Below are 27455 nucleotides of genomic sequence, written 5' to 3' on the forward strand. Positions count from 1 at the left end.
CCTACTAGCATATGAGATGGAAAAATCCATGGTTCCCTCTCCTAGTTGTGCCAATATGCTACCAATAGTAAAATTTGAAGCATCAACGTGCATGTGACAAAATTCATTCCAATCTAGAGTTTTCAAGATGACAAAGCTTGCTTGAGTTTTTGAAATGACTTTTTACACTCTTCAATCTAGACAAATTGAGAGATCATGCCATGCATACGCTTAGCAATTACAACATGCATGTAGATAAATCTCTGGTAATATCCACAATGCTCAATGAAAGCTTGACCTTCCCTAACATTGGTCGGTCTAGGCATTCCAACGATCACTACCAGTTTCTTTAGATCAATAGCAATCTCTTTCTTGGAGACGATGTGTCAAAGAATTTTGCTTTGCCTAACCATGAATATACATTTTCAAAAAAACCTTATCTAAACGATATTTTTCAAAAACAATCCCCCTAGATTTTCCATGAGACAATCCTAATGGTGCCAGTAAGAGAAAATTGATGCTACTGCAAAGGTGCTCAAAATAGTTGCTCCTTCATATGAGTGCACGCACAAGTCATCCATATAAACCTCTAAGAAATTTCGCAAGTATTACTTGAAAGCATAGCCTACCAATCTTTGGAATGTTGGAGCATTTGTCAACCCAAAAGGGATATAACTCTATATGTAAATATTCTCCATTTCGTGGCAAAAGCCATTTTATGTTGGCTAACCAGAGAATCTGTTTAAAAAGCAGTAGCTTTTTTCCAACCACTCTTTCTATGACATGATTAGTGATAAGAAGGTAATTGTCCTTTATAGTTGCTGCATTCACCTTTTTCAGAATAACACGTACTATTACCTTCCCGTTTTACTTTAGTACCACCACAATTAAAAACACCCAATCAATGTGTTCAATTTCATGGATGAATTTTGCTTCTTTGAGTTTTTCAAATTGTTCCTTGATCTTTTTCGCAAAGGTCTCAATATAATTATAGGGTCTCTCGCATGGGTATGGTATGCTGATAGATGTCACAATCTACTATTTTGAGACCTTTATAAGACCAAAAACATCCCTATATTCTTTTAAGATTCAAATAAGAAGAGCCTCTTCTTCCAAAGATAGGTCAATGACTATGTATGCAAGTTTTGGTTCCTTCCCGAGTTCTACTAGATGAATCTTCTTCTTGGCATGTTCTTGTCCTTCATAAGATCTTTTCGATTCCCTAGGATATCTCATGGGTTGGTCCACGATGATGCTGCTCTTGTCCTGCAAAGACTTATTTCTTGTAATGAGATGCTAATGATAGAGCAATGATTCTAGAAGTCAAAGAGCTCTAAGAAGAGAGCGCATCAACACCTGCGTGTGTGTGTGTGTGTGTGTGTGTGTGTGTGTGTGTGTGAGAGAGAGAGAGAGAGAGAGAGATTAATTTGGTCCCATGATAGGGACATCTTCTATCTATGCATACATGTGCATGTACACATACAATGTAGAGAGAGAGAGAGAGAGAGAGAGAGAGAGAGAGAGAGAGTTATCATCCACAGAGGTCAGATATGGCCTATGGGACCGAAGATAAAACATTACAAAGGTTAGGGATTTTCATATACATCTCAGATAAGGACTGCAGTCTAGTAAGGTGTGGAAAAAAGAGGAGAATATGACAGAGAGAGAGAGAGAGAGAGAGAGAGAGAGAGAGAGAGAGAGAGAGAGAGATTTGTACTTGGTGTCCTCCACATGTAGCCTCAATCTACAAAGAAAGCTGGTGTATATCATCAAATAGGCTTGACACGTGCATACATACATATCCTCGATCTCCACCTCCATCCAAAATTGTCCTTATATCCAATGTGCACTGGGTACTCGGGTCTCTCTATACCTAATCTTAATGCAGTGTGAGGATACTCCGAACTCTTGCAATTCACCATTCACACCATGTGATATAAACCCATCCATGCATCACAAAATGTATAAATCCGTCCTCCCAGATAATCATGAAATGCTCTCAAAGGTATAGCGCCTTCGATGTTAAAGAGGCTACTTGGGTGAGAGAAGACAGAGGTAACGAGACCATGTTAATCTCTTGCATTGGGTTCGACGGGAGGGCTTGTTGAACAAATAGGCCCAGATTCACCTTTACAATGCGACGGATAGACTCACGGTAGTCATTCACAAGACAAGAGCTAGCATACTTCAGCACATGTTAGGGGTTTTCCCCGGCGGCGTGGGGAGAAAAGGGGAAGGGGGGGGGGTGGTTTAACTGGCGTTTGAGGCAGAAAGAAAAGGACAATCGAAAGGGTGAGTCCAGTTTTCAAGGACAACATTTGTTGTCTTCCTCAAATAACTCAGTTACAAAATGCTACAAAAGCCATCCTTGGCAGTGCCAAAAAAAAATTGAGCTTCCACAACTCCCAACTAAAAGGGGAGAGTGTATTTAAAAATTGTGTCATGTTTGAGCCACTACTGTTGATTGATGTATCCATTTGCCATGCTAGCTTAGCCCACTGGCTTGTTCCATTAACTAGTTGCAATGAGGTCCGCCTATTGGATACGACTCGTGTATGCGAGAAGCTAAGAGTCGTCTAAATGGACAAGAAATTCTTTCGGATTTTACAAAATGGCAGGGCTTCTAGGTGGCTGCAGCCATAAAAATATTCAGATGTTCTTCGTGGTGTGTGACACTGGAAACAGCTTAATGTACACAAGGCAGGTTTTAGTGTTCGCATATTTATGCGTTTCCAACGTCTGTGACGCCAAAATCAATGCATCATAACCCATGTGAAGGCTTAAATGACGTCATACTTGAGCAGTTAGAATTCTACATCCGGAAGTTTAGTACACAAACAGTATTATTAGAGAAACAAGCAGCCACTTTGTCGCCTTCTCGGTTCCAACAGACCTCAAATATGCCTCCGCTTCCCCTGTATGTACGCACTAGACTTCCATCCTTAGCCGACCATATATGTAAGCACTTGTCAAAGGAGCCGCTTGCCAGGAACTCTCCATTTGGACTAAAAGCAACTGAATAAACTGGTTCACTGAATATCAAAAGAACCTTTAGGAATAAATCAATATTTAATTTTAAACAGATACAGGCAATGAAGAGCAAATATTGGAACCTGTGTAACATTAGCCTGAACATCGGTAATCCTCGTTCAATGTCCCACAACTTTATCGAGGAATCAAAAGATGCACTGCACAGACAGGGAGGAATTTCAATGACCTCATCTTCTCTTATACCAGTTAGTCATCCCACCCCTACAGAGGCCAACTAGCATCCACCCCACAAACACATAAGGGGACAAATAATGTTAGGCCATGTCCATCATGGACAAACCGAGTGGTCACATTGAAAATATAAAGCTTCAAGGTGTCCACAAAGCACTGGATAGTCATTTCTAACTCTTAGGGACCTAAGCTTCTCACCCACCTTTCACTTTATCCTTTTCAGGACTGAGTAAACGTCATCCCTTGCCGGTAACCTCGCGCGCACGTGTGTGTGTGTGTGTGTGTGTGTGTGTGTGGGTCACGTTCGCTCCTCTTCTTGTGTCCGTTGCTCAACTGCAGAAGAGAATGTCTGCCATTTGTTGTGGGATTGCTCTATTGCTAGAGATTTCCTTCGCCGTGTATCGACCTGTATGCGGCTCCATTTTTCCAGGGGTTGGCATTTTCTCACCGACACTGCAGCGTTCCGCGGTTTTCTTCATGTGGGTCAGATATTGGGCTTATTGGACCCTCTGGCATCAGCGTAATGCTTACATGTTCCATCGTACTCATGCTGACCCATTCGCACTCTTCAAGCTTTCTCTTAGGCAGTCCTTACGGTTTGCTTTGAAAGTTAGTGATATCACCGCAGAGATACATCAACTTTCCTATGAATGTTTCTAGCTACTCTGTACAGCTGAGAAGTTATGTGTTTTTCCCCTTGTATATGATCCTTTCGGTGGGTTTTCCTCGCTTTGAGATTTCCCACTAGTAAATTAATCAAATCGATTGACAAAAAAAAAAGAGTGTGCGTGCGCGCACGCAAGTTTCTCAGGAGATGAAACCCATGTAGACTAGAAAATGCATAGTTAACGTCGTCATGTATGAGGTGTCCTGATACAAGTGTTTCTTCTATTGTTGCCCTTCAGAGAAACCAAAGTATGCATGCGAAAGAAAAACTCATAATCTCACCAACCTTGCAAGGACCAAGGGTGAATTGGGGTTACTTGTTCCTGGACCTGACGGACTCCACTTGATAGTATATATTTCCTACACGAACACCTGTTTGCATCAGTCTCGATTTACAACCATGTAAACGCACAGTTAACTCAGATCGACCACATGCCTACCTTCGTATGGTCCTTCAAGTCATGCAAGTACTTGTCTTGTTTAGGGCTCCAAATCTGCATTTAGCACCATGAGCTAAATTAGCTCCACATTATAGTGATTCTCTAGAGCACATCTGATCAAAGAGATTATTAGCTTACTTTGGCCGTGCAGTCATCTGAGCAAGAAGCTAGTAGCAAACCCGATGGGTCCCACTTGATAGCATTCACCTCATCCTGGTGGTTTTACAAGCAGCAGAATCAAAAAAAAATTATAGCAAAGATGCTTCGCTTCTATCCAAAACAAACGCACATGCTTAACATCAGTGGAAATTGGACACTACTGACTACCCATAAACAATACCTGATGCCCTGCAAAGGTCTTGATAGGCCGTGACTCTCCAAGTTTACAAAGATAAATCATCTTATCCGTCGAGCATGTCGCGAATGACAAATTGTTCCGCCAGTCCACATCAAGTGTTGGAGCTGCAATGGAAACAGTATATTAAAAGCTTCATCAATCCAAGACAAAGATACTGGTATCATTAATCTAACCTAACTCCAGCTAAAAATCAGATCAAGAATGCCGTCTGCTCGTAACCTTCACTAATACATCTAACAAGTACGAGAATTGCTACGAAAGTCCATGTTTATGTTAGCAAATTGCACCAATCTTATAAGCTCAAATACAGCCTCTACTGCCAAGTCTACTCCTCTCAACTGTATCATCATCATCTTGGTGAAGGCTGCCAATGACTTTATTCAGGCGGATGTTTTGAATCATAACGGACCTACAAGAAGGTCCTTACTAACAGCTTCAACATTAGAGGTAAAACAGTACTTATACCTGCATGGAACTCGAATTGTTGCTTTACGTCACCAGTTTTAGCATCCCAAATTATGGCTGTTTTATCAACACTTCCGCTCAGCAAGCAGTCACCTTTTTTGTTCCACTTTAAGGAGAAAATTGGCCCCTTGTGTCTGTTCAATGTGTTCTTCAAATCGCCTGACCATTTGCACGTTACATAGACGTGGTTAGAATGAAGCATTCAAACTTTATCACCCTCAATTTTGAAGGCCCTAGAGCCCATAGATCCTTCCTTAAGTGACCTTCATTCACGTCCTGCACTCCAGGAAATCTAAAATGATCAGAAACAACAGTACTCAACATGATTTTTTGAATTGTCTTACCATCCTTGCTCCAAATCCTTGCTTGTCCGTCGTAGGATCCTGTAGCAAGTAGGGTCCCCTCACCCTGTTTCGCAACCAATTAATAAATTTAAAAGAAATTATAAACATGAACAAACAGGTGATGTTCTCACATTCCAATCCAATGTTGTCACATCCTTGCTTTTTTCATTTGTTTTCCCCTTGAAATGCTTCAGCACGAGAGATCTGGAAGTAGCACTTTGTGCTCCACATCCTGAAGGTCCCTCAGGAATGCTCCAAATTCTTGCTGTAGAGTCCCCTGAACTGTGTCAAGATACGCAAGCAGAACATTAGAAAAGTGTTGAGGTGTTGGCAGTTATTCAAACACAAGATGCAAACAAATGGTAAGCTTTGCAATGAGATGATAAGACTCTGCAATGAGAAAGGCCTAACTTGAGCTAATATCAATAGCTATTATAACACAATATCCATTTAAAAACTTACAAATTAAAGAAATGTATCATCAACAAAACAATCATCAGCTCCATCATGGATTATATTGACTAAATAGTGTGAACTTTCCAGTCATCCCCAATATAATGTGCAGGAGTTGGTAACACTGTTACAGAAATGTACCTTAACAGCCCTTTCTACTGATGTAGTGAAAGCCACAAGAAATCTCTCGCTAGGCCATTGCTAACCTATGACTTTCTTGTCAAAAAGAGCCAGTTGGTCACACAAGAATAAGGTAAAACTGAATTCCACCCCTACCACTTCATTTGTCAGAATATGTTAAGTAACTTGGTGTCTACAAAAAGAGTTCAACGGTTTTCATTTCATGCATGTCAGTTCTGCTTCCTATACAAAAGAACTAGCCCTCAACAATTATATTGCATGTGCAGATGATTTGAAGACTTATTCAAAAAGGATGTGGCTAATAGAGTACAATATCTTTTATATACATAGTAATTTTTTTCTTATCACGTAGAGCACAAAGGACAAGTAGCAATCAATTAGGGCATCGGATACGAACCCAGAAGCTAAAAGAGCTCCAGTAGGACTCCAAGCACATATGAACACCTTCAAAGAAAAAACATTCTTAGTTCTGAGCAACAAAAGACAAATCTTCAAGTAAATTTCCACTCTCAAATAAATCAAATTAGCAAGATCAAATAATGCCTATCATAAAACCTCTGAGGTATGGCCCTCGAGTATTGTTACGTCGGTTTCTGGAATTTCGGGAGCCTGGAAGGTGGGAGCCTGGAAGGCGGGAGCCTGGAAAGCGGGAGCCTGGAAGGAATTGGCCACATCAGCATCCATTGGCTCCGGTCCTGATCCTACATCATATGAGCAAACACCTCAGAGTTGATAATATCAACACATTAACATATAACATTAACATTAATAATGTCACATTGAGGACAATAAACAGAAGCTGCTAACATTCAACCATTATGCCACTTCAGAAAGCTATCAAGAGTTGGTAAGAAGGTTTAACATTTACCAGCAACAGCTGATCGAGCATCCTTGTCCTCCAATTTAACTTTCACTCTGTCTTCCCGTTCACGCTCCTTTTCCTTCTCAAGCCGCTCCCTCTCTCTTTCTTTTTCCCTCTCTTTCTCCTTCTCCCTCTCGCGTTCTCTCTCCCTTTGAAGTCTCTCCCGCTCCCTCTCTCTTTCTAGCCTCTCCCTCTCTAGTCTCTCTCTTTCTTGTCTCTCTCTTTCCTGTCTCTCTCTTTCTGCTCGATCCCTTTCTTGTCTCTCCCTTTCCAGCCTCTCCCTCTCTTGCCTTTCTCTTTCACGTTCTCGCTCTCTTTCCTTCTCCTTCTCTTTTTCTTTCTCTCTCTCTTTCTCCTTCTCCCTTTCCTTCTCTTTCTCTCGCTCTCTCTCTTTTTCCCTTTCTTTCTCTCTTTCCTTTTCTCTCTCCCTCTCCTTCTCTGCCTCCTTCTCCTTTTCTTTCTCCTTCTCCTTCTCCCTTTTCTCCTTTACTATCTGTCGGAGCTCATCAACATCCTTGGTTATTAAGTCCACAGGTTGCAAAAGAGAGAAATCTCCTTCAACATCCATACCATCCTGTTGTAAACCAACCTGCTGTAAGCATCGAACAACCAGTAGGAGTACAACAGCAAGATGTCTTCATCAATGGACCACAGAAGTCTTACCTCATTTATGTTTGCCTCTAGTTCAAGATATTGAAGACCCTTCTGCACAAATGACACGAGAGCCCCCGGTGGAGCACGATTGCCATCGACTGTTACTTTGTGAAGGCCTGCCTCAAATCCTAATGTAAAAGCTGAATGTAGAAAACCTGTGAATCAGCCAGGACCAAGTACGTGAGATCAATAATGAATTACAGAATTAATCAGATCAGGAAGCCTTAGTCATATTTGAACTTTTCCCCACCAAAAGAGCATAGGTCTCGTATTTCAAGGCATTGAGGCCCTGCTGCTTTTACAATGTGCCAAAAAGCACCTGCTATCAAAAACTGGCGCCCAGAAACCAAAAATTAATTGATTCCATAACTGCACCGAAAAGTGCCTAGCGTCCAGCCACCATGTCACTTGTGCCTATGCCGCCACATCAGCACGCTGTAAGGTGCCATATTATCAGGCAAACACCGTGATTCGCAGTGCATCTCATGCGTGGCTGCTCTCTGATTCGGGTCTGCTCCTCCAGTCCAGCTCCAGCTTGGCTCCACTCGTATTTTGATAATGGTGGAGAAGCCTGGAACAGAGTTTTCCGTATGCTTCTTGACAGGTGGGCATCATAGTATTTTGGGGAAGCCGCTCTAGATTTGGGAGTTTGCAGATGCAGGAGTAGGAGATACTTGTGGTACTGCAAACTGCCGGGGAGAGCCACCTTAGGGGCTAGTGTATCCGAGTGGGGAACTCCACCCAACTTTGACTCAAAGTGTTCAGTTTTCTTTCCGTTCTAGTATGCTGCTGTTTCAATTTTTGGCTTCTGGGTGCCAATTATTGATGGCAGATGCTTTTAGGCACCTTGCAAAAACAACAAGGCCTTGGTGCCCTAAGAAATGAGGCCTTTGGGGAGCCACTGGAAATTGTTAGTTTGTAGTTGCAGAGTGACCCCTCCCTGGCAGTTTGCAATACCACAAGGGACGCCTATCTTAGGGGCTAGTGCATCCAAGTAGGGAACTCCGCCCTATTGTGACTTAACTCAAGTATTCAATTCTTATTCAGTTCTAGTATACTACTTTTTCAACTCAGTTCGTGTTGTTATTCAGTTTCACAGCCTTGTCAGTGACTTGCCTGTTACAATGGTGTCACAGCACCAATCGATTCTTCGTCTATAAAGAGTCCAATCCAATTATTGTAGCAACCAACGATGGACGCAGCCATACCTCATGGTACTGAGGAAGAATCTGAGTATGTGGAAGAGAAAGTGGAAGTTGAAGAAGCTAAGGAACTCGAAGATGACGAGGTGGCATACGAGGAGGAAGATGAGGAGGGTGGTCCTACATCCATAGTCACAGGGGACACCCGTTTTTGGGCTTCTCTTCCCCACTTGCCGTCCCGCCCTATTTTTTACACTGAAAATCCATTTGAGCCCCGTCCCCCATCCCCACTCCTCGGGACGCGTCCCTTGTGACTATGCCTACAGCGGAGTGCGAGGCACAACCTGATCATGCAGCGGCTTGAGACAAAGCAAGGTAGGAGGAAGCCCGATTTCTCATGGAGAACGCACTTCATTATTTCCAAAATCCTCAATATGCGAAACACATTAAGGCTCAACTCATGATTACAATTTTTTGCCATCAAAAGGAACAGTCAACCCTAAGCCTCAAACTAAGATGAAGGTAAAAGCAAAGACTTCCTGCAACAAGAATGAATCCAACTCTGGAATTAGTCAAAGAAAGCTTAAACGAAAGACTTAGTTGCAAGTACAACAGCATTTGATAAATCTGGGACATTGGCGAAGCATACAACATGAAACAGCATGATTTTGGACAGAATTTCAACTAGGCGGCCAACGGTCACATAACTCCAGGATGGGTGCTCATGGGCTGATGGTGCAAAAACGCCATGAATGTAGAGGTACCACGGTTACTTGGTGCTTGTTCCAAGGGTACTGACTTATGCTTGAGTGACCCCTAGGATCACTTATATATGGAATAAAAGCTGGGTCGTGCAATGCCAATAAAAAAACCCACGATTCTAAATAATGGGCTAAATGTCACTTATAAATAAGTTAATAAACTCACTTATAAGAGGTGCTTCGCATGCGATAACGACCTAGGCTTGGTACTAATGCTCCCCGAAGCCTACACCTAGCAGACATCGGCTGTGCTCATGTGCAATCAAAGGGTATGCAAGTGCTTGGACATGCACGTCCTGTGCACAAGCTCACAAGGGTGCCATAATACTTCCTAGGCTGTCCTAAACCCTAGTTACAACTTGCCTACAATGCACATGCACATAGGGTTAGATGTGCATGTGACACAAGCTCTTTGACCTTATCCCAATTAGTAACCCTAGTCCCAAAGAGTAAACCTAAGTTTGTGTACATAGGCATTATGAGCAACAATGATGATGTCGGCCTGTTCAATCGCGATGCCTATCTCTTGCTAGGGTGTCACGTCAATGCAAGTGGGTTGTGCGTGGGACTCGATGTGTTGCAATAAAGTTGTTGTCTCTCCTCCTCATAGTTTTGCACTATCATACAATGTGAAAATCAAGTCAAAAAGCAAGTGCTTTCCCTAGACTTTCTCCTTTCCAACGTCTTCACGAATTCTCTCTCTCTCTCTCTCTCTCTCTCTCTCTCTCTCTCTCTCTCTCTCTCTCTCTCTCTCTCTCATATCCCGCTCACAAGAGAGGGGATCTAGCCCAGATGCCGTTGGGATGGGCATCCAGTGTCCGGGCGGACGTAGTGTGAACACGGCCAGTGTGGCCGGCCATTATTATAAAAGGGGGGCCAAGGCCTCATTTGCAATTATCGACCCCACTGGCAGAGTGCCAGTGGTTAGCTCGCGAGGCTAGGAGTCCACGAGGTCACCTCGAGGAGGTGAGGCCAGGTGGTATGGGACGCTCGGTCTTACAGGTGCACACCTACGTCCTCGGACACTGGCCCCAACACGAGGGAGCTGCCGGATGGTGGCTATTGTCGGGTGATTCGTCCGACGTGTATCTGTAGGTGGTCCGTGTAGCTGGGAGATCCATTCTCCATGTTCGTTTCATGGTATCAGAGCCGGCTTGGCTACACGAAGGACTATGTGCACACCTACGGGTTGGTCAGAGTCGGATAATTACCATTCATGCAATTTTTGATGAATTAATTGTTTACTCGATTATTTTCTTCTCTTGAGCATGTGAAGTTTAACAGACTGCTCGCTGATTTTTTATAAAATTCAGCGATTTAAAAGGGGGAAGTGCTGAAAATCAAAAGATTTTATATTGAATTTACTGGTTTTCCATGAAAATCAATGTATTTATCCTTAATTTGCTGGTTTTATATTAAAATTCAGCATATTGTAACTCTTTCAATCTCTTTGTAATCTCCTCCTTTGTGTGAAGCATAGAGAGAGAGAGAGAGAGAGAGAGAGAGAGAGAGAGAGAGAGAGAGAATGACCTCTCTCTGTGTGAGCTCTGCTGGGTGGATTGAAGTGTGACAGAGAACCTTGCGTAGGGGATTTGCCACCCTCAATACCTTTTTTTTTTTTTGCCAACGTGGGCGCTGACCTGGAGGATGGGCGTGTGTGTGGCACGTGTGTGTGCAAGGGTGCCCCCTCCCAGGAACGTGCGTGTGATGCTTTTCTCTCTCTCCACGCCACATCCGTATACAGCAGGGCAACACTCAAATTTTTTTTAAGAGCCTGCGTTGCAGTTTTACGCTAGCACTTGATTTATCAAGTGCCCTTTTATGGCCCTTGATTTTTTTTAAAGAGCTAGTATGAAACCTACAGGTTATTACAAAAAATCACTTACAGAGACTTAAAAAAGTCTGCAGAGATCTCTCTTTTCACTCCTCTGCTCGTCACCTGAGCTCTCCCTCTCTCACCAACTCGCGCTCCCGCCATCACTTGCTCGCCTTCAGACGCTCACGCCGACACGCTCAACCTTCACTTTTTCGCGACCAAAAAGTGCAAAAAAGGCCCGGTTTCGCGTGAAACTTCTAGTTTTCCACGCACTTCGCCATGGATTCCTCCAGCTGAGATGTGCAGCGTGACGACGCGCAAGGTAACATCCAAATTCCATTCACGCATGCTCTCTACACATGGATTACAAGTACTTTCCAAAGTTTCGACCAACGTGTTACCGCTCTGGAAAACGCGAATGTTCAGACGAACCTCGCTTGGCCTCTCTCGAAGGGGTCGTACAGGGGCTCAATTCCTGACTTTCTACTCTCGAAAATATGGCTCAGTCGACGACTGCGCGTATTTCCGAGGGGGAAACCCATCTCCAGCAATTGCGAATGCGGATTGCTGCTTTTGGGCGTTCGCAGGGTGGTCCAACTGCCACAATTCCGTACAAAACTACAAATTTCTCAGGTGAAGAGAAGGAGTGTACGGAACTGGCTGTAAATAACTAGCTGCACCAATGGACCACATACTTTGATCTCCATGGGGAGCATGATGAACGGAGGATTCAGACGATTCCTCTCTATCTGCGCAGTAAGGCGCTTACCTGGTGGCGCGACATGACAGAGAAGCCTACGACGGGGGCTGACTTTTGTGTGAAATTCAAGAGGGATTTTACCAAAATGGACCCTTTGAAAGCTTATGCCAAACTGTAGAGTCTTTCGATGAAAACTCTGTCTTTTGATAAATATACGACAGCTTTCAAAGAGGCGCTCACCTTCTGCAAGGTGGATTCTACGCACGTTGTGCACATGTATCTGCTGGGATTGCATGAGGATTACCGTTGGGCCTTAATTAAGGACAAAGCCCCGACTGATGTCAACGATGCAGTGGCAAAGGCCAGGACGTTCCACTTGATAAATGGAGCGAATTATGAGAAGAAAAGAACTGCAGACCATCAATCCGGTGAGGGTGCTTCGAGGAAACGACCCCGGTTCAAGCATAAGTCCAAATCACCGCCGATATCTTCTCAGGAGAAGAAGAAAGCAAGAAATGCTTCAGTTGCTGATGCAGTGAAGAAGGGGACTTGCTTCGGATGTGGCCAGACGGGTCACCAAATCAAGGATTGCCCCAAGAAGAAGAAGACGCAGAAACCGCAAGGCCGTCCTTCGGTTCATATTCACGAGATCTCAGGTAACACTGATGTCATTCAAGTTGAAATCCATCATTTAGCGCACAATTCATGCACTAATTGTACTTTTAGCACCAAAGTGTTTGATAAGCACAATCTTCTCCGTTTTCCAGGGAAGAACCTGTTAGAGCTTTGAAGGGTCAGTATCCCCACTTCATTGATGAAGACATCAATGGTTCTTAAGGGGGGAAGTATGTTATGTCCCGCTCACAAGAGAGGGAATCTAGCCAAGATGCCGTCAGGATGGACGTCCAGTGTCCGGGCGGACGTAGCGTGAACACGGCCAGTGTGGCCGGCCATTATTATAAAAGGGGGACCAAGGCCTCATTTGCAATTATCGACCCCCACTGGCAGAGTGCCAGTGGTTAGCCCGCGAGGCTAGGAGTGCGCAAGGTCACCTCGAGGAGGTGAGGCCGGGTGGTATGGGACGCTCAGTCTTACAGGTGCATGCCTACGTCCTCGGACGCTGGCCCCAGCACGGAGGAGCTGCCGGATGGTGGCTATGGTCGGGTGGTTCGTCCAACGTGTATCTGTAGGTGGTCCGTGTAGCTGGGAGATTAGTATCCTTTATACATGGTTTATGGGATCTCCCCACGGACAGATACGCTCGGCTTGCCCTGGAGTCATCTCGACAACTAGCGCTACAAGGCGTTGTTATGGACAGATGACAACGTAGTTTCAGTCACATGGTTTCAACATGGATGGATTGCCTCCGTTTCAATACTCCCTGGATGCACCCTCCTTGTCTCTCACACGGACAGAGATCACCAGACTCATACGCCAAGATCTCATTCAGCTAGATACCAGGAGCACATGGATACAACAGACACAAGAGTTGGGCACGAAGATGGCCTTCTACAGAGAGCATCTTCTCCAACTCACGGAGGATGGTTTTGTGACTAGGCCTGCATACATGGATACGCACTTATCTCATGGGATACGATGAGCTATTGGGTAGATACGCATATCCTCACATCAACTCCACATCGAGACTAGACGATTCCAAGGGGTGCCAACAGGGGCCAGGATATGTCACATGTGTAACTTAGAGCCAGAGACAGAGCTGCACTACAAGTCATTGCCCGGCGTACTATGAGATACGCGGCCGCTTCCACTGCCTATCCAGAGAAGGTTTCGGACCATTTTCTAGAGACATGAGATACAAGGATCAGAGATGTCTCGGATTGTTCCTACTAGAGCTGCGCAGACTTAGGGAGAGCTTGCTGAGGACATCAAGGGGAAGACAGTCTCAGAGACGAATCACAGATTTCGTCACAGTGTGTTTGCATCCCATATCAGCCTTGCAGCTTTCAGCCCATAGCCTCGTCGACACTTGCGAATCCCATCAGTTCCACCAACATTTTTGCATTTCAGCCCTTAGCCTCGCAGAACCAAGCATCTACAACAAGATCCCATCAGCATCTCAGCATCTAGGACCATTGTATAAGCATTTATGCAATCTAAAGCAAATACCTCTTCAGTGATAGAGAAGGGGGGCCCTTGGAGGGGGGTTTGGGACCCCATCCGGTGTGAAGTCTCTCGATCACTCACAGAACCTTCACTCACAGTACCATTCTATCCTCTCTCTCTCTCTCTCTAGTCTATTGCACATTTCTCTCATGAAGTAGAAGGAAAACTCTCATGCAATAAAAGGTACGCACTAAGCACTCGTCTTGAGCATTCACCATCGATCGCTTCCGCTACACATTACAGCTCGTTGCGCTAACTTCTAAAATGCAAACACTCAACCTAAAACACATACCCCTAAACCTAAAACCTAAACTCTAAACCTAAAATAAAAATATAAACTCGAACCCTAAATCTACAACACAAACCATAAACCTTAACCGCGATGTGAACCTAAAAAGGTAAACTTAAACTCAAACCCTTCCAAATACAACTAAATGATCCATAGATAAGAGCTTAACTACAATCTTCGCCGACATTAAAACCAGTATTACAATCAAAAAATCAAACAAGTTCATGGCACCAAAACACAATCAAACAAGATTTAATCTAGTTCAAACAATTCCCAAACAATATTCAAATCAAAATCTCGAACAACTTCTTCTCGTTGGATAAGAGTGAATCTTCATCTCCCAAATCCATCTTGCTACCAGATGTCTACAAATATTAAGCACGTCCAAAACATAAGTTTGACACATGCTGCAAAAACCCTAATTTTTCGAAATCATTTGCGTCAATATGTAGGGCTCGTCAAGAGAATCAACTTTGACTTCTAATGCATATCCAAATTCTCATCTGTTGAATAGATTTTTAGAGGTCTTTGCAACTCAAAAAAAGTGTCAAAACCATGTTTTTAGAGCTTTTTAGGACAAAAACGAACTAATGTTTCTTCATCTCCTCTTTCTGTTGTCGTTCTCCCTCTTCCAACTCCATAGTTTCCCGTTGTAGGTTGGTGTACGACCAATTTGCTTATCAGAACAGCATACAACTAACGCTTGTCAGAACAGCAAACAACTAATACTTTGATACCACTATACTATGGCCCTTCCCAGATTTTCCGAAAGATAAATGATGTCTCCTTTGGACTGCAGTTGCCCGATACTTGGAGAATTCACAATGTTTTTCATGTGAGTCTCTTGAAGCCTTTTAAAGGCGATGTGCCTGAAGATGGGGAGCCAGATGAGCAACCCGAAGTGGAAGAAAACGAGCAGATAGACGTTCCAAAACAGATATTGGCACAGAAAAACAGAAGGTAAAGCGATAAGACGGTTCTTGGTTAAATTCAAGACCTACTCCGCATTGGATGCAAAGTGAATGGAGGAGGAGGACCTAGCAGATACTCCTCAAATTGTGAATCTTTACCTTGAAGCGTTTAAATTAGCATAGTCTATTCTAAATGGAACCCTGAACTTAGCTTGGGCAGAATCTCGTGCAGCGGGTATGTACAAGAGGGGAGTCGCTCCGCTCCTTCGTCAACAAGATTGCCTCGATTTTGATACTAAAGTCACTGATGTCTCTTTTGAGTTTCAGGGATACTGTGAGCTGACTGTCACAAGACGGGCACCACGTGCCAATAGAAAAGAACAGACTGAACAGACTTTTAGCACTTAAATAACAACTGAACTGAGAGAGAGAGAGAGAGAGAGAGGACATGCGACACGGAGTGGCGGAATTTGTCACGAGGACGTGGCAGTTAATAACCATGTCGCAAGGATGTGGCAACTGCTAACCTTGGTTGTTGGTTTCTTTCCAATGGGGTTTATTTTATTTGTTTTGAGACCCTCTTTTTGAAGTAGCAAACGATCGGACATTGTATGGCCAATGTGAACGGTAGATTCACCCGCAAACGGGAAGTGGTCGGCACTGGAATTCGTATGGTAAGAGGATGTCTAGGCTCAGAGCAAGATCATATAGATCCCCCCGTCGCACTTAGCAAGTTGGTGGATACTAGGAAGTGAACTCAATTAAGGCGTAAAGTCAAGGTGGGACTACCAACAAAAAGTATCCGACAGTTGGGCCACATTGCACTTTTGGATGCGCTCCCAATGAGGATAGATGGTCAGAAGACCAGTGGGAGCCCAACGGAAGCATCTCCTAAAATTTAGGGAACTGCTATTTTGGGCCGTGAAATGTGTTCGCGTCATTACCTCCGGTATGACTAGGGGAACACTTTATAACGCTACCGCAAAGTCAACTGACGCGTCGGTTGGGATATTTTTAAGCGGCGAACCCGAAACGGGAAAATGCTTGTAAATGCGCCAAGTGTCACATTTTCGTGAACTTGCCTCTTCCAAAAAAATGGGCGCTGAATTTTTAAGCTGGGAAGGCCTCATTATGCAATCTGTCACAGGTTAAAAGCTATGGAGTGCTTCCTTTCCCTCTCATGTACAGTGTGGTGCTAGGAGTGATGCCCTGCACACTACACACTGCTCTCTCTCTCTCCCCTACGTGCAGTTATGTGATGCCCCAAAAGAGGGCTACTCATTTGACTGATGTACAGTTGTGTGGGTTCATGCTTTTGTGCTGAGGCAAGAGCCTCCTTGAGCAAGAACAAGGGTAGCTAACTGCTGCTCCAAAGCAGGCACTGGTGAGGGTCATAACCTCACCGTACAGGTGCAAAATCAGCGCTGTGTATGCGCTGTAAATTCACTGTTTTTCAGCCATACGGACGCCAGGACCATTGGGAATCGTGCCCCACTGGCAGAGGACAGTTAGGGGACTGTTTGGGGCTGAAAACAGGGCAAAAACCAGTAAATACAGCGTGCTGAATTTACTGTTTTTGGGCAGGAAACAGAGGGTATACGCCAGTGCAAGTGGGTTCTAGCAGGGGAATTGGTTTCGCGCAAATTTTGGGGCTGTTATGCTGCCGAAATTTGGCCAAATCAAATGGTATCTCGGTGGATACACGTGAAGGATTCCCAGGACCTTACCTTGTAATTTACCCTCCTAAAGAATAAAGAAATACCGAAAGGGGCGCCAATTTTGGGGCCTACAAGTTGTCGGTGTCTGCTCGGAGCATTCTAGCTGCCGAGCTGTGTGTGTATTCAAGTGTTAGTTCCCGTCGCAGGTTCTCTTTGTAAAGTGCTCTGTGTGTGAGTCTAAAGTAAAGAATTTCGGGTAAAAGCCAACGCCTACCACCCTACGGGCCGGTTTCATGGTTCCATTGCCAGGATATCAATCACTTTTTCCTCACAGAGTGAGCCTGGATTGTTCAGGGTAAAGACACACAGTGCACGAACACGGGGATTACACTATGGCCGACAAGGGGAAGGGAATTATGGAAGAGGGTTCCTCTTCAAAGGACAGGCAGGAGATTCCTACGGTTTTTGAGATTGGCGAGAGCTCACGGCCACGTCAGTCTGTACCTCCTGTCAACGTGAATGTCCCTCCAGTAGTACAGGGCTTTATGACAGGGCAACTTGAGGATGATGCGTTCAAGACTCGGTTAGTTGCCGCGGTGAATGTCTTTTCGCAAGTGGTGCAGAATCCGAGGTTTATGGTATTCTTGCAAGCGCCACCAGTGCAACAACAAAATAGGCAACCTACGCCGCGTACGGAGCTTGTTGATGCTCAAGCCCAGGTACTTCATGTGGCGCAGGAGGAAAGGGAACAATCGCATGTTGCGGAGTCGGGGGCTCCAAAGCAGGTTCCTCCCGTGCTTGAACAGGTGGCTAGAACGCCTATTCCACAGGTTATGCGAGTTCAGCCCGCCACCTTTCAGAGCCAGCATGCTGTCTTGAATGGACAGGGAGCTGGATACCAGGCTATGCACTCAGTTTTTCCACCACCCACGGTACATCCTGGGTATTTTGGGGGTGGATCAGTGTTCCAAAGTATGGCTGGTTATGCGTCTGGAAGTCAGCCGTACATGCCAGGAACAGTGTTCGGGGGTATGCAAGGCATCATGCCAAACCCCATGTATGGTAGTATCGGCATGCAGCAAGGTTTCCACTGCAACCAGGGCCAATTTGGGGTGCCACAGGCTCATTTTGGCATGGCTGGTTTTTCTGGACAGCAGCCAGATATCGCACCTCCGACGCAAAATGTGAATGGCCAACACGTGCCGATCATGCCCAGTACAGTGCCCATGTTGCAGACCATCCCGTATGACAACTTGGGGGCACTAGAGAAGCCGAAGGCTTACAAAGAAGGTGGTGCAGCGGTAAAGTTCAGTACCTTCAGTGGTTTCGAGGATAAGACAAAGGCCCTCACTTTCCTCCAGCAGTTTGATACAGCGGAGGGGAATTTTACAGAGGCCTCGAAGGTCAGGAAAGCTGCCACTTTCTTAAAGGACAATGCGCTTACATGGTGGACGACATTGTTAATGCAAGGACAGGCACCCGCCACTTGGGTTTACTTCAAGCAAATGTTTGCTTCTGCTTGGCTATCAAATGAATTTGAAGCCGATGTCCTGACAGATTGGCACCAGCTTACTTCAGCTTCGTGCAAGAGCTTGCTGGAGTACAATAGGAGGTTTTGTAAAGCATTACTCTCAGTGACCTCCTACAGATTTGTGCCATTGACAGAGCATATAGAGAAGTACTGTTGTGGGCTGCCTAAAGGGCTTCGCGATTACTGTACAAAGAACAGAGTGGCTACCCTTACTTAGCTTATGGAAGTTGCGAACACTGGTCTTGCCTTGTTGAAAGGAGAGGACAGTGGATTTCCGAGCAGTGACAAAGGAGGGCAGCAAAAGAAAAATTCAGCGAAGAAGCCTTTTGTGAAGACGGCTCCTGATGCGTCACAGGGGTCAGAAAAGGCCACCAAAGACAAGGATTCAGCCGGGACTTCTGGAGCGTAGACAAAGAAACAAAAAAGGAAGCCTTTTGTGCGCAAGTCACTCGAGGAAAAGAAGGTCCTAATGGCTAAGAACAAATGCTTTATATGCGAGCAGCCTGGTCACTTTTCTATCAATTGTCCACAAAGGAAAAGGCCAGCTGACTCAGAGGATAAAGAAGACCAGAAAGGCAAGAAGCCAAAACCCACGGCAGGTTTAGTGCCAGACATGGTGGGTGACAGGCCCAACACTGATGCCAGTGAGTTATGCAGGGCATGGGGTAAAGTTAGGGATCAGACGACACTCATCTTTTTTGATCCAGGTGCCAAAGCCAACTTTATCTCACCAGAGTTAGCTATGAAGCTGGGCATTAGAGCTGAAGAGATAGGGTACACAGCAGAGGCAGGGTTGGCATGTCCTGGCCACTCAGAGTGTGTTACTCCCATCATTGGAAAACTGTGTCTGCATATTCAGTCGTATGTGGACACTGAAGAGTTTTACATCATGTCGCTGGAAGGTTGTGACGCCTTGTTGGGGATCCAGTGGATGTTTCGAGTGCATGGAGTCTTGGATGCCTACAACAAAAAGATCACTGTACAGCATAGGGGCAAAACTCACATCTTGGATGTAAAGCTTAAAGGAGAGTCAGTCCCTATTGTATCTGCTTCTGCTATCACTTCTGTAATAAAGAATCATCTTTCTGTGTACTTGATTTTTGCACGTGATGTCTCAGATAGTGATCAATCAAATTTATCTATGTTAGATAAAGAAAGGTCAGCATTTTTGCAAAAGTTTAGTGACTGTTTTTCTGATTCATTACCGTCGCAATTGCTGCCAGAGAGACCTGAGGACCATCGGATAGATTTGGTGCCAGGGTGTAGCCCACCAAATAGACCTCCCTACAGGGTTAGTGCTGCGCACCTCCCTACAGGGTTAGTGCGGCGCAGCAGAAAGAGATTATGGGCCAGGTTGAGGAGTTATTAGAGAAGGGGCTGATTCAGCCTAGTTCTTCACCCTTTTGCTCCCCAGTGCTCCTAGTGCAGAAGAAGGATGGCTCATGGCGCATGTGTATTGATTATCGTGCGTTGAATAAGAATACCATCAAGAATAGGTTTCCTATTCCTCGCATTGATGATATTCTTGATCGTTTAGAGGGTGCTGCAATTTTCAGCATGATAGACCTTAAGAGTGGGTACCATCAGATTCGTATAAGGCCAGAGGATGTGCACAAGACTGCGTTTAGAACGACATTTGGTCTTTAAGAGTTTCTAGTGATGCTGTTTGGGCTAACAAATGCTCCTGCCACGTTCAACAGAATGATGGACCGGATTTTCCGCTCGCATCAACAGTTTGTTGGAACGTTCTTCGATGACATGATAGTGTATTCGAAGAATGAAGAGGAGCATAAGCGTCACTTGACCATTGTGTTCAAAGAGCTGCGCAGTCACAGGTTACTTGTCAATCCTAAGAAAAGTGAATTCTTCCTTGAAGAGATCCACTTTCTGGGCCACATAGTCTCAAAGGATGGTGTTAGAATGGATCCCGCAAAGGTCGAAGCTATCAAGACATGGCCAGACTTGAAGACTGTGCACGATGTCAGGAGCTTCTTGGGATTGTGTTCCTACTATAGAAGGTTTATCAGAAATTTTGCAGAGATAGCATCGCCTCTTCACGCATTGCAAAAGAAAGAGGTCACTTTCAGATGGACCCAAAAAGAGATTTCAGCTTTTAGTCTCTTAAAGGAAAAGTTGACTTCAGATCCAGTTATTGTTTTGCCAGATCTTAGGAAGTCATTTGTGGTCCAGTGTGACGCGTGTGGCAGTAGCATCAGAGCAGTGCCAATGCAAGACGGACGGGTAGTAGCTTATGAAAGCCGAATTTTGCAAGGGCCAGAGAGGACTATGCAAGTCTATGAGAAAGAGCTCTTGGCCGTGATTCATGCGCTTTCTAGCTGGAAGCACTACCTCTTAGGTGCTGATTTTGTTGTCCAAACAGATCATCAGACCTTGCGATACTTCTTGACACAGTCAAAGTTATCCGAAAAGCATATGCGATGGGCAAACATTCTTTCCATGTTCCACTTCCAGATTATGCATGTGGAAGGCAAGAAGAATGTTGTGGCTGATGCGTTATCAAGAAAGCCACAAATTTCAGCTGTGTCAATTCCTTATCATCATGAGTTAGATGACATGAAGGAACAGTATATTGCTGATGAAGATTTTGCAAGGATCTTTGAACAGTTACAAGAGGGGCAACATCACGAGCACTACCTCCTCAGAGATAGTTTTATGATGATGCATGGCAGACTTTGTGTCACTAGGCCACTGCGACATAAGGTCATGGAAGAGAGTCATGTCCCACCGTATGCAGGGCATCGTGGCATTGATGCAACAGTTAAGGCGGTAGAGACATTCTTCTATTGGCCTACCTTGAGGAGAGATGTGGATGCCTTTGTGCGAGCATGCATAGTTTGCCAAAAGGTCAAGTTTGACAGGCAAAAGGCACCAGGGTTGTTACAACCACTGCCAATTCCGGATAAGCCATGGGAAAGCATTGCCATAGACTTTATCTTTGATCTTCCAAGAACGCCAACAGGGAATGATGGTATATGCACCATTATCTGCAGGTTCAGCAAGCAGGCCCATTTTATCCCTATCAGGAAGAAGATAAAATCTGATCAGATGGCACGCTTGTTCATGTACAATGTGTTTTAAGTACCATGGTATGCCACAATCGATTATCAGTGATCGTGATCCTCGCATGACCAGTTTGTTCTGGAGAGGATTGTTTGAGAACATGGGTACTACGCTCAAGTTCTTGTCTTCGTTTCATCCACAAACTGATGGACAGTCAGAAGAGGCTAATTCTACAGTCTTAGATCTGTTTAAATGCTATGAGTCAGATAATAAGGGCAAGTGGGAACAGTATTTGCCTATGCTTGAGTATGCGTACAATAATACGGTGCATTCGTCTACTGGCAAGGCACCTTTTGAGATTCTTGAAGGCGGCAAAAAGGTTCCTCCCATTTTGCATACAAAGGACAAGATCTTTGAGGCAGATCGATATGTTGAGAACATGGATGAGATGTATAAGAAGATTAAAGATGCCTTGGAGAAGACTCAGGCAAAGAAGAAAAAGGTTGCTGATCGTCACCGTCGTGAATTGTTGTTATCACCTGGTGATTGGGTTCTATTAAGGTTCGAAAAGGCAAGGTTAAAGAAGATGAAGGGCAAGGAACGGCTGTTTCCTAAGCTCAGCATGCGTTACTATGGGCCTTTTCAAGTGCTTGACAAGATCAGCGATATGGCTTACAGGCTGAAATTGCCTAATGCATGGAAGATTCATAATGCGTTTCACGTGAGTCTTCTAAGACCCTTCGTGGGTGATGTGCCAGAAGATATGCCAGTTGAGGATCAGCCAGAAGTTGAGGAACTTGATGAGATCCTGGTACCTGAGCAAGTTTTGGCACATAAGGACAAGTTGCAAGACGCTATTTGGTGAAGTTCAAGAACTATCCGCCTATGGATGCAAAGTGGATGGAAGAGCATGAACTGTCAGAGTCACCAAATGTATTGCAGCTTTACCTTGAAGCCTTTGGGTTAAAGCCTACTTATGCCCCAACCCAACGTGTGCAAAGGAGGGGTAATGATAGAGCTAGTACATCAAATGTACATATGAATTAAGTGCCATAGATGAAAATGGCAAAAGTATGAAGGCCTCATTAAGTCATTTGTATCTATGTATGTTACGACCTTTCTTGCAGATACATACGATGATAAAAGAGTGTTAATAGCACAAGATCATCAGTGGCGTGTATTTATGGTATGCAATCGAGGACGTTTGCGATTTCAAGAGGGGGGTATGTCACGAGGACGTGGCAGTTATTAACCATGTCACAAGGATGTGGCAACTGCTAACCTTGGTTGTTGGTTTCTTTCCAATGGGGTTTATTTTATTTGTTTTGAGACCCTCTTTTTGAAGTAGCAAACGGTCGGACATTGTATGGCCAATGTGAACGGTAGATTCACCCGCAAACGGGAAGTGGTCGGCACTGGAATTCGTATGGTAAGAGGATGTCTAGGCTCAGAGCAAGATCATATAGGTCCCCCCGTCGCACTTAGCAAGTTGGTGGATACTAGGAAGTGAACTCAATTAAGGCGTAAAGTCAAGGTGGGACTACCAACAAAAAGTATCCGACAGTTGGGCCACATTGCACTTTTGGATGCGGTCCCAATGAGGATAGATGGTCAGAAGACCAGTGGGAGCCCAACGGAAGCATCTCCTAAAATTTAGGGAACTGCTATTTTGGGCCGTGAAATGTGTTCGCGTCATTACCTCCGGTATGACTAGGGGAACACTTTATAACTCTACCGCAAAGTCAACTGACGCGTCGGTTGGGATATTTTTAAGCGGCGAACCCGAAACGGGAAAATGCTTGTAAATGCGCCAAGTGTCACATTTTCGTGAACTTGCCTCTTCCAGAAAAATGGGCGCTGAATTTTTAAGCTGGGAAGGCCTCATTATGCAATCTGTCACAGGTTAAAAGCTATGGAGTGCTTCCTTTCCCTCTCATGTACAGTGTGGTGCTAGGAGTGATGCCCTGCACACTACACACTGCTCTCTCTCTCTCCCCTACGTGCAGTTATGTGATGCCCCACAAGAGGGCTACTCATTTGACTGATGTACAGTTGTGTGGGTTCATGCTTTTGTGCTGAGGCAAGAGCCTCCTTGAGCAAGAACAAGGATAGCTAACTGCTGCTCCAAAGCAGGCACTGGTGAGGGTCATAACCTCACCGTACAGGTGCAAAATCAGCGCTGTGTATGCGCTGTAAATTCACTGTTTTTCAGCCATACGGACGCCAGGACCATTGGGAATCGTGCCCCACTGGCAGAGGACAGTTAGGGGACTGTTTGGGGCTGAAAACAGGGCAAAAACCAGTAAATACAGCGTGCTGAATTTACTGTTTTTGGGCAGGAAACAGAGGGTATACGCCAGTGCAAGTGGGTTCTAGCAAGGGAATTGGTTTCGCGCAAATTTTGGGGCTGTTATGCTACCGAAATTTGGCCAAATCAAATGGTATCTCGGTGGATACACGTGAAGGATTCCCAGGACCTTACCTTGTAATTTACCCTCCTAAAGAATAAAGAAATACCGAAAGGGGCGCCAATTTTGGGGCCGATAGGTTGTCGATGTTTGCTCGGAGCATTCTAGCTGCCGAGCCGTGTGTATTCAAGTGTTAGTTCCCGTCGCAGGTTCTCTTTGTAAAGTGCTCTGTGTGTGAGTCTAAAGTAAAGAATTTCGGGTGAAAGCCAACGCCTACCGCCCTACGGGCCGGTTTCAGAATTCAACCCCAAAGAGTATTGGCCCCAAACCTTGGCGCCCTTTCGGTATTTCTTTCTATTACTGCTGATTCACAAAGTACAACAACCGGAGAGCACCTCCTCTGCAATCTGCGCGCTAAAAAGTGTCAGAGAAGCCCCCAAGGCTCATATTTAAAGGCCCAAAGCCTAAAAGCATCAAATATGAAAAGCTGACTCCAAAAAATCACTTTCCTAAAATTTCGGGATTCCCCTAGAAAGCCGTCGCGAATTCCGGAACGTCCGTCCAGGTGCCACATCATCATATTTTGATGTGCAAAGTCTTTTGAGCGTGTTCTGCTTTATTTTTAATGCCTTTACACCACTTGGGGCCCCTTCAGACGAAGTCTCCATAAGTTGGTAGGACAACTTTTTTTGTTACTTGTTCTTCTTAGGGTTTCTAGAATAGGGTTTGCAGGTTTTAGGGTTAGGGTTTCCAAAATTAGGGTTTTCAAGTTTTAGGGTTAGGGTTTCAACAGTTAGGGTTTTTGGCAAAAATTAGGGTTAGGGTTTTTGCTCTCGGACAGCCACGTCATCTGTAAGTTGGCTCCATTCTTTAGGCTTTGACACGTCAGCAGTTTGTTACATCTCCCCTTCTTGAAAGAGAGTAATCGTCCACGATTACAGCATATCTGCAAAACAACTCAAGTTAGCTCAAAAATTTCCGAGAGACATTCCGAGGGACAATCAATTTGCTCTCTTTATTAAGGAGTTAGCTTCTCCTTTCTGCTCTTTTGATCAAGGAGTTAGCTTCTCCTTTCGGCTATTTTGATCAAGGAGTTAGCTTCTCCTTTTGTCCAAATCGGAACTCTTGATATTCCGGTGTAGTAAAATTAGACATCACACCCAGACCGTATTGATCTTCCACGGGTGTCTTGATGCACTAAAATTATATACCCAGGCAATCTCATCCAATCAGGAATATTCACTAATTGACACATCACAATGCAACACAAATGCTCACATATGCATGTTACAAGATACAACAAACGCCGCCGCTGAGCACTCCTCCGAGACAAGCGGTCTGCGGTATGAAGCTACTCAACGACTACCTCGTCACTCCCCCCGCAAATAACCTAAAAAGGTTCGGGCAATGTGCTCAGAGAACTATACAACCAAACGCTCCCCAGATCGCAGTCTGCGTCGCTTGGAGGTTCAAGCATACAACCAAACGCTCCCCAAGCATCGGCCTGCGTCGTTCCGAGGTTTTCTAGCATACAACGAAACGCTTCCAAGGCATCGGCCTGCGTCGTTCCGAGGTTTTCAAACATACAACGCAATGCTCCCCAGGCATCGATCTGCGTCGTTCCGAGGTTCAAACAATCCCAAATCAGTATTTCTCACTTCTCCACCCGGGAGTAAAATCACCAACCATTGAAACCAGTATCAAACCAGAGTCAAAACAATTCAAATCGGCACCAAAACAGGTTCAAAACAGATACCATCCATTTCAAACAAATTCCAAACAGGATCACCAAACAAGATCAAGCAGAACTCAAACTTAAAAAGCAATCTCGACATCAATCGAGCTCGAAAAGTCGACTGACTTTCCATCCTCAAACCTGCATCAAAAATTAGGGCTAGGTTTCTTCCATAGGGTCATGGCCGAGCACAGCATGGTCCATCAGCTCTTGGACAAACAGTGTTTTCATTGGTGGCAATGATATATCAGTCACATCGGACCTCCAACGTCATCAGCACGTGAAGAGACATCTACTAAGAGATGTCAAGAAATTTCAAGCTATAAATTGTTAGGGTTTCCATGGCAAGCATTTCAGGATACCCCACTCTGCCAGAAGTTGCACTCAGAAGGAAGATGTCAGAAACCATATATCTTCGGGCAAAAATTTTCTTGAAAGCTTGCCAAGTACTTGGAAGTGTGCGGCTTGGTAGCCGTAGACATCAACATCTGCATGGCACTGCTTCTAAGAAAAACAATGACTCGAAACAAATATGGATCCTTCTCTTGTAAGTGATCTTTATGGCTTATGCCCTATAAGACATGAGCGGTAAAGACGGGAGCGCGCCCGATGCGCGATGGAGTAAGGGTGGGAGTGGCTAATAAGTCCGGTTTAGAGAGCGAAGATACCTCAAATAAAATTCCATCAATAGCTCTGTCTACTCTTTTGTAGGACCGGTATGCTTTCAGAAAAGCACACGCCTGATGCTCTGATACCACTGTCACAAGACGGGCACCACGTGCCAATAGAAAAGAACAGACTGAACAGACTTTTAGCACTTCAATAACAACTGAACTGAGAGAGAGAGAGAGAGAGAGAGAGGACATGCGACACGGAGTGGCGGAATTCCACCCCAGAGAGTATTGGCCCCAAACCTTGGCGCCCCTTTCGGTATTTCTTTATATTACTACTGATTCGCAAAGTACAACAGCCGGGGAGCACCTGCTCAGTAATCTGCACGCTAAAAGGTGCCAGAGAGGGCCCCCAAGGCTCATATTTAAAGGCCCAAAGCCTAAAAGCATCAAATATGAAAAGCTGACCCCAAAAAATCACTTTCCTAAAATTTCAAGATTTCCCTAAAAATCCCCCGCGAATTCTAGAGCCTCCGTACAGGTGCCACATCATCATATTTTGATATGCAAAGTCTTTTGAGAGTGTTCTGTTTTATTTTTAATGCCTTTACGTCACTTGGGGCCCCACCGGATAGGGTCCCCATAAGTTGGTAGGACTTCTTCTTCTGTTACTGTTCTTCTTAAGGTTTCTAAAATTAGGGTTTGCAAGTTTTAGGGTTAGGGTTTTCAAAATTAGGGTTTTGATAGTTAGGGCTTCTGGTAAAAATTAGGGTTAAGGTTTCTGCTCTCGGACAGCCACGTCATCTATAAGTTGGCTCCATTCTTTAGGCTTTGACACGTCAGCAGTTTGTTACACTGACAATATTCTACTGTATGACTTTAGAAACTGGAATTCTATCACCAACGTGTGACTACTATCTATCCTTTCTGTTGATTTCTTTCTTATTATCTATTTACTTTCACTTTTTGGAAACACCCCTCGGGAAATCTAACTGCCCTGCATTGCATAGCTAGTGTGGAACTGTCCAGAGGGAGTCCAAGCCTGAGGGCAAGAGAGCACTAAGGTTGGACAAGGACTATGGTCAGCCAAGTGGGGTCATTAACTAGCCAAAGTGGAATCCTTTGCTACAGAGGCTACATTTCAATTTTGGACGTGGCCGCAGT

General features: G+C 44.7%; 1 protein-coding gene across 2 annotated transcripts in view; it reads right to left on the minus strand.

The window, feature by feature from the left end:
- Positions 1 to 2281: 2281 nt before the first annotated feature.
- Positions 2282 to 27455, minus strand: part of HOS15 (WD-40 repeat family protein) — a 37230-nt gene continuing 12056 nt past the window's right edge. Inside the window, exons 4-16 of one of the 2 annotated variants that reach the window (XM_086506590.1) lie at positions 7594 to 7739; positions 6937 to 7504; positions 6624 to 6769; positions 6466 to 6512; positions 5606 to 5756; positions 5475 to 5538; positions 5131 to 5289; positions 4648 to 4769; positions 4446 to 4520; positions 4308 to 4361; positions 4154 to 4227; positions 3093 to 3167; positions 2282 to 3011 (exon numbers count right to left, since the gene is read on the minus strand). In XM_086506590.1, the coding sequence (XP_086362716.1) occupies positions 2792 to 3011; positions 3093 to 3167; positions 4154 to 4227; positions 4308 to 4361; positions 4446 to 4520; positions 4648 to 4769; positions 5131 to 5289; positions 5475 to 5538; positions 5606 to 5756; positions 6466 to 6512; positions 6624 to 6769; positions 6937 to 7504; positions 7594 to 7739 (1901 nt within the window). In that variant the 3' untranslated portion in view covers positions 2282 to 2791. Of the gene's footprint in view, positions 3012 to 3092; positions 3168 to 4153; positions 4240 to 4307; positions 4362 to 4445; positions 4521 to 4647; positions 4770 to 5130; positions 5290 to 5474; positions 5539 to 5605; positions 5757 to 6465; positions 6513 to 6623; positions 6770 to 6936; positions 7505 to 7593; positions 7740 to 27455 lie in introns of those variants that run through there. The other variant, XR_015187251.1, reaches the window with a different exon arrangement.

This window comes from Adiantum capillus-veneris, chromosome 30 (genome assembly GCF_014529385.1).
Source record: "Adiantum capillus-veneris isolate H3 chromosome 30, ASM1452938v2, whole genome shotgun sequence".
Classification (NCBI taxonomy): domain Eukaryota; kingdom Viridiplantae; phylum Streptophyta; class Polypodiopsida; order Polypodiales; family Pteridaceae; genus Adiantum; species Adiantum capillus-veneris.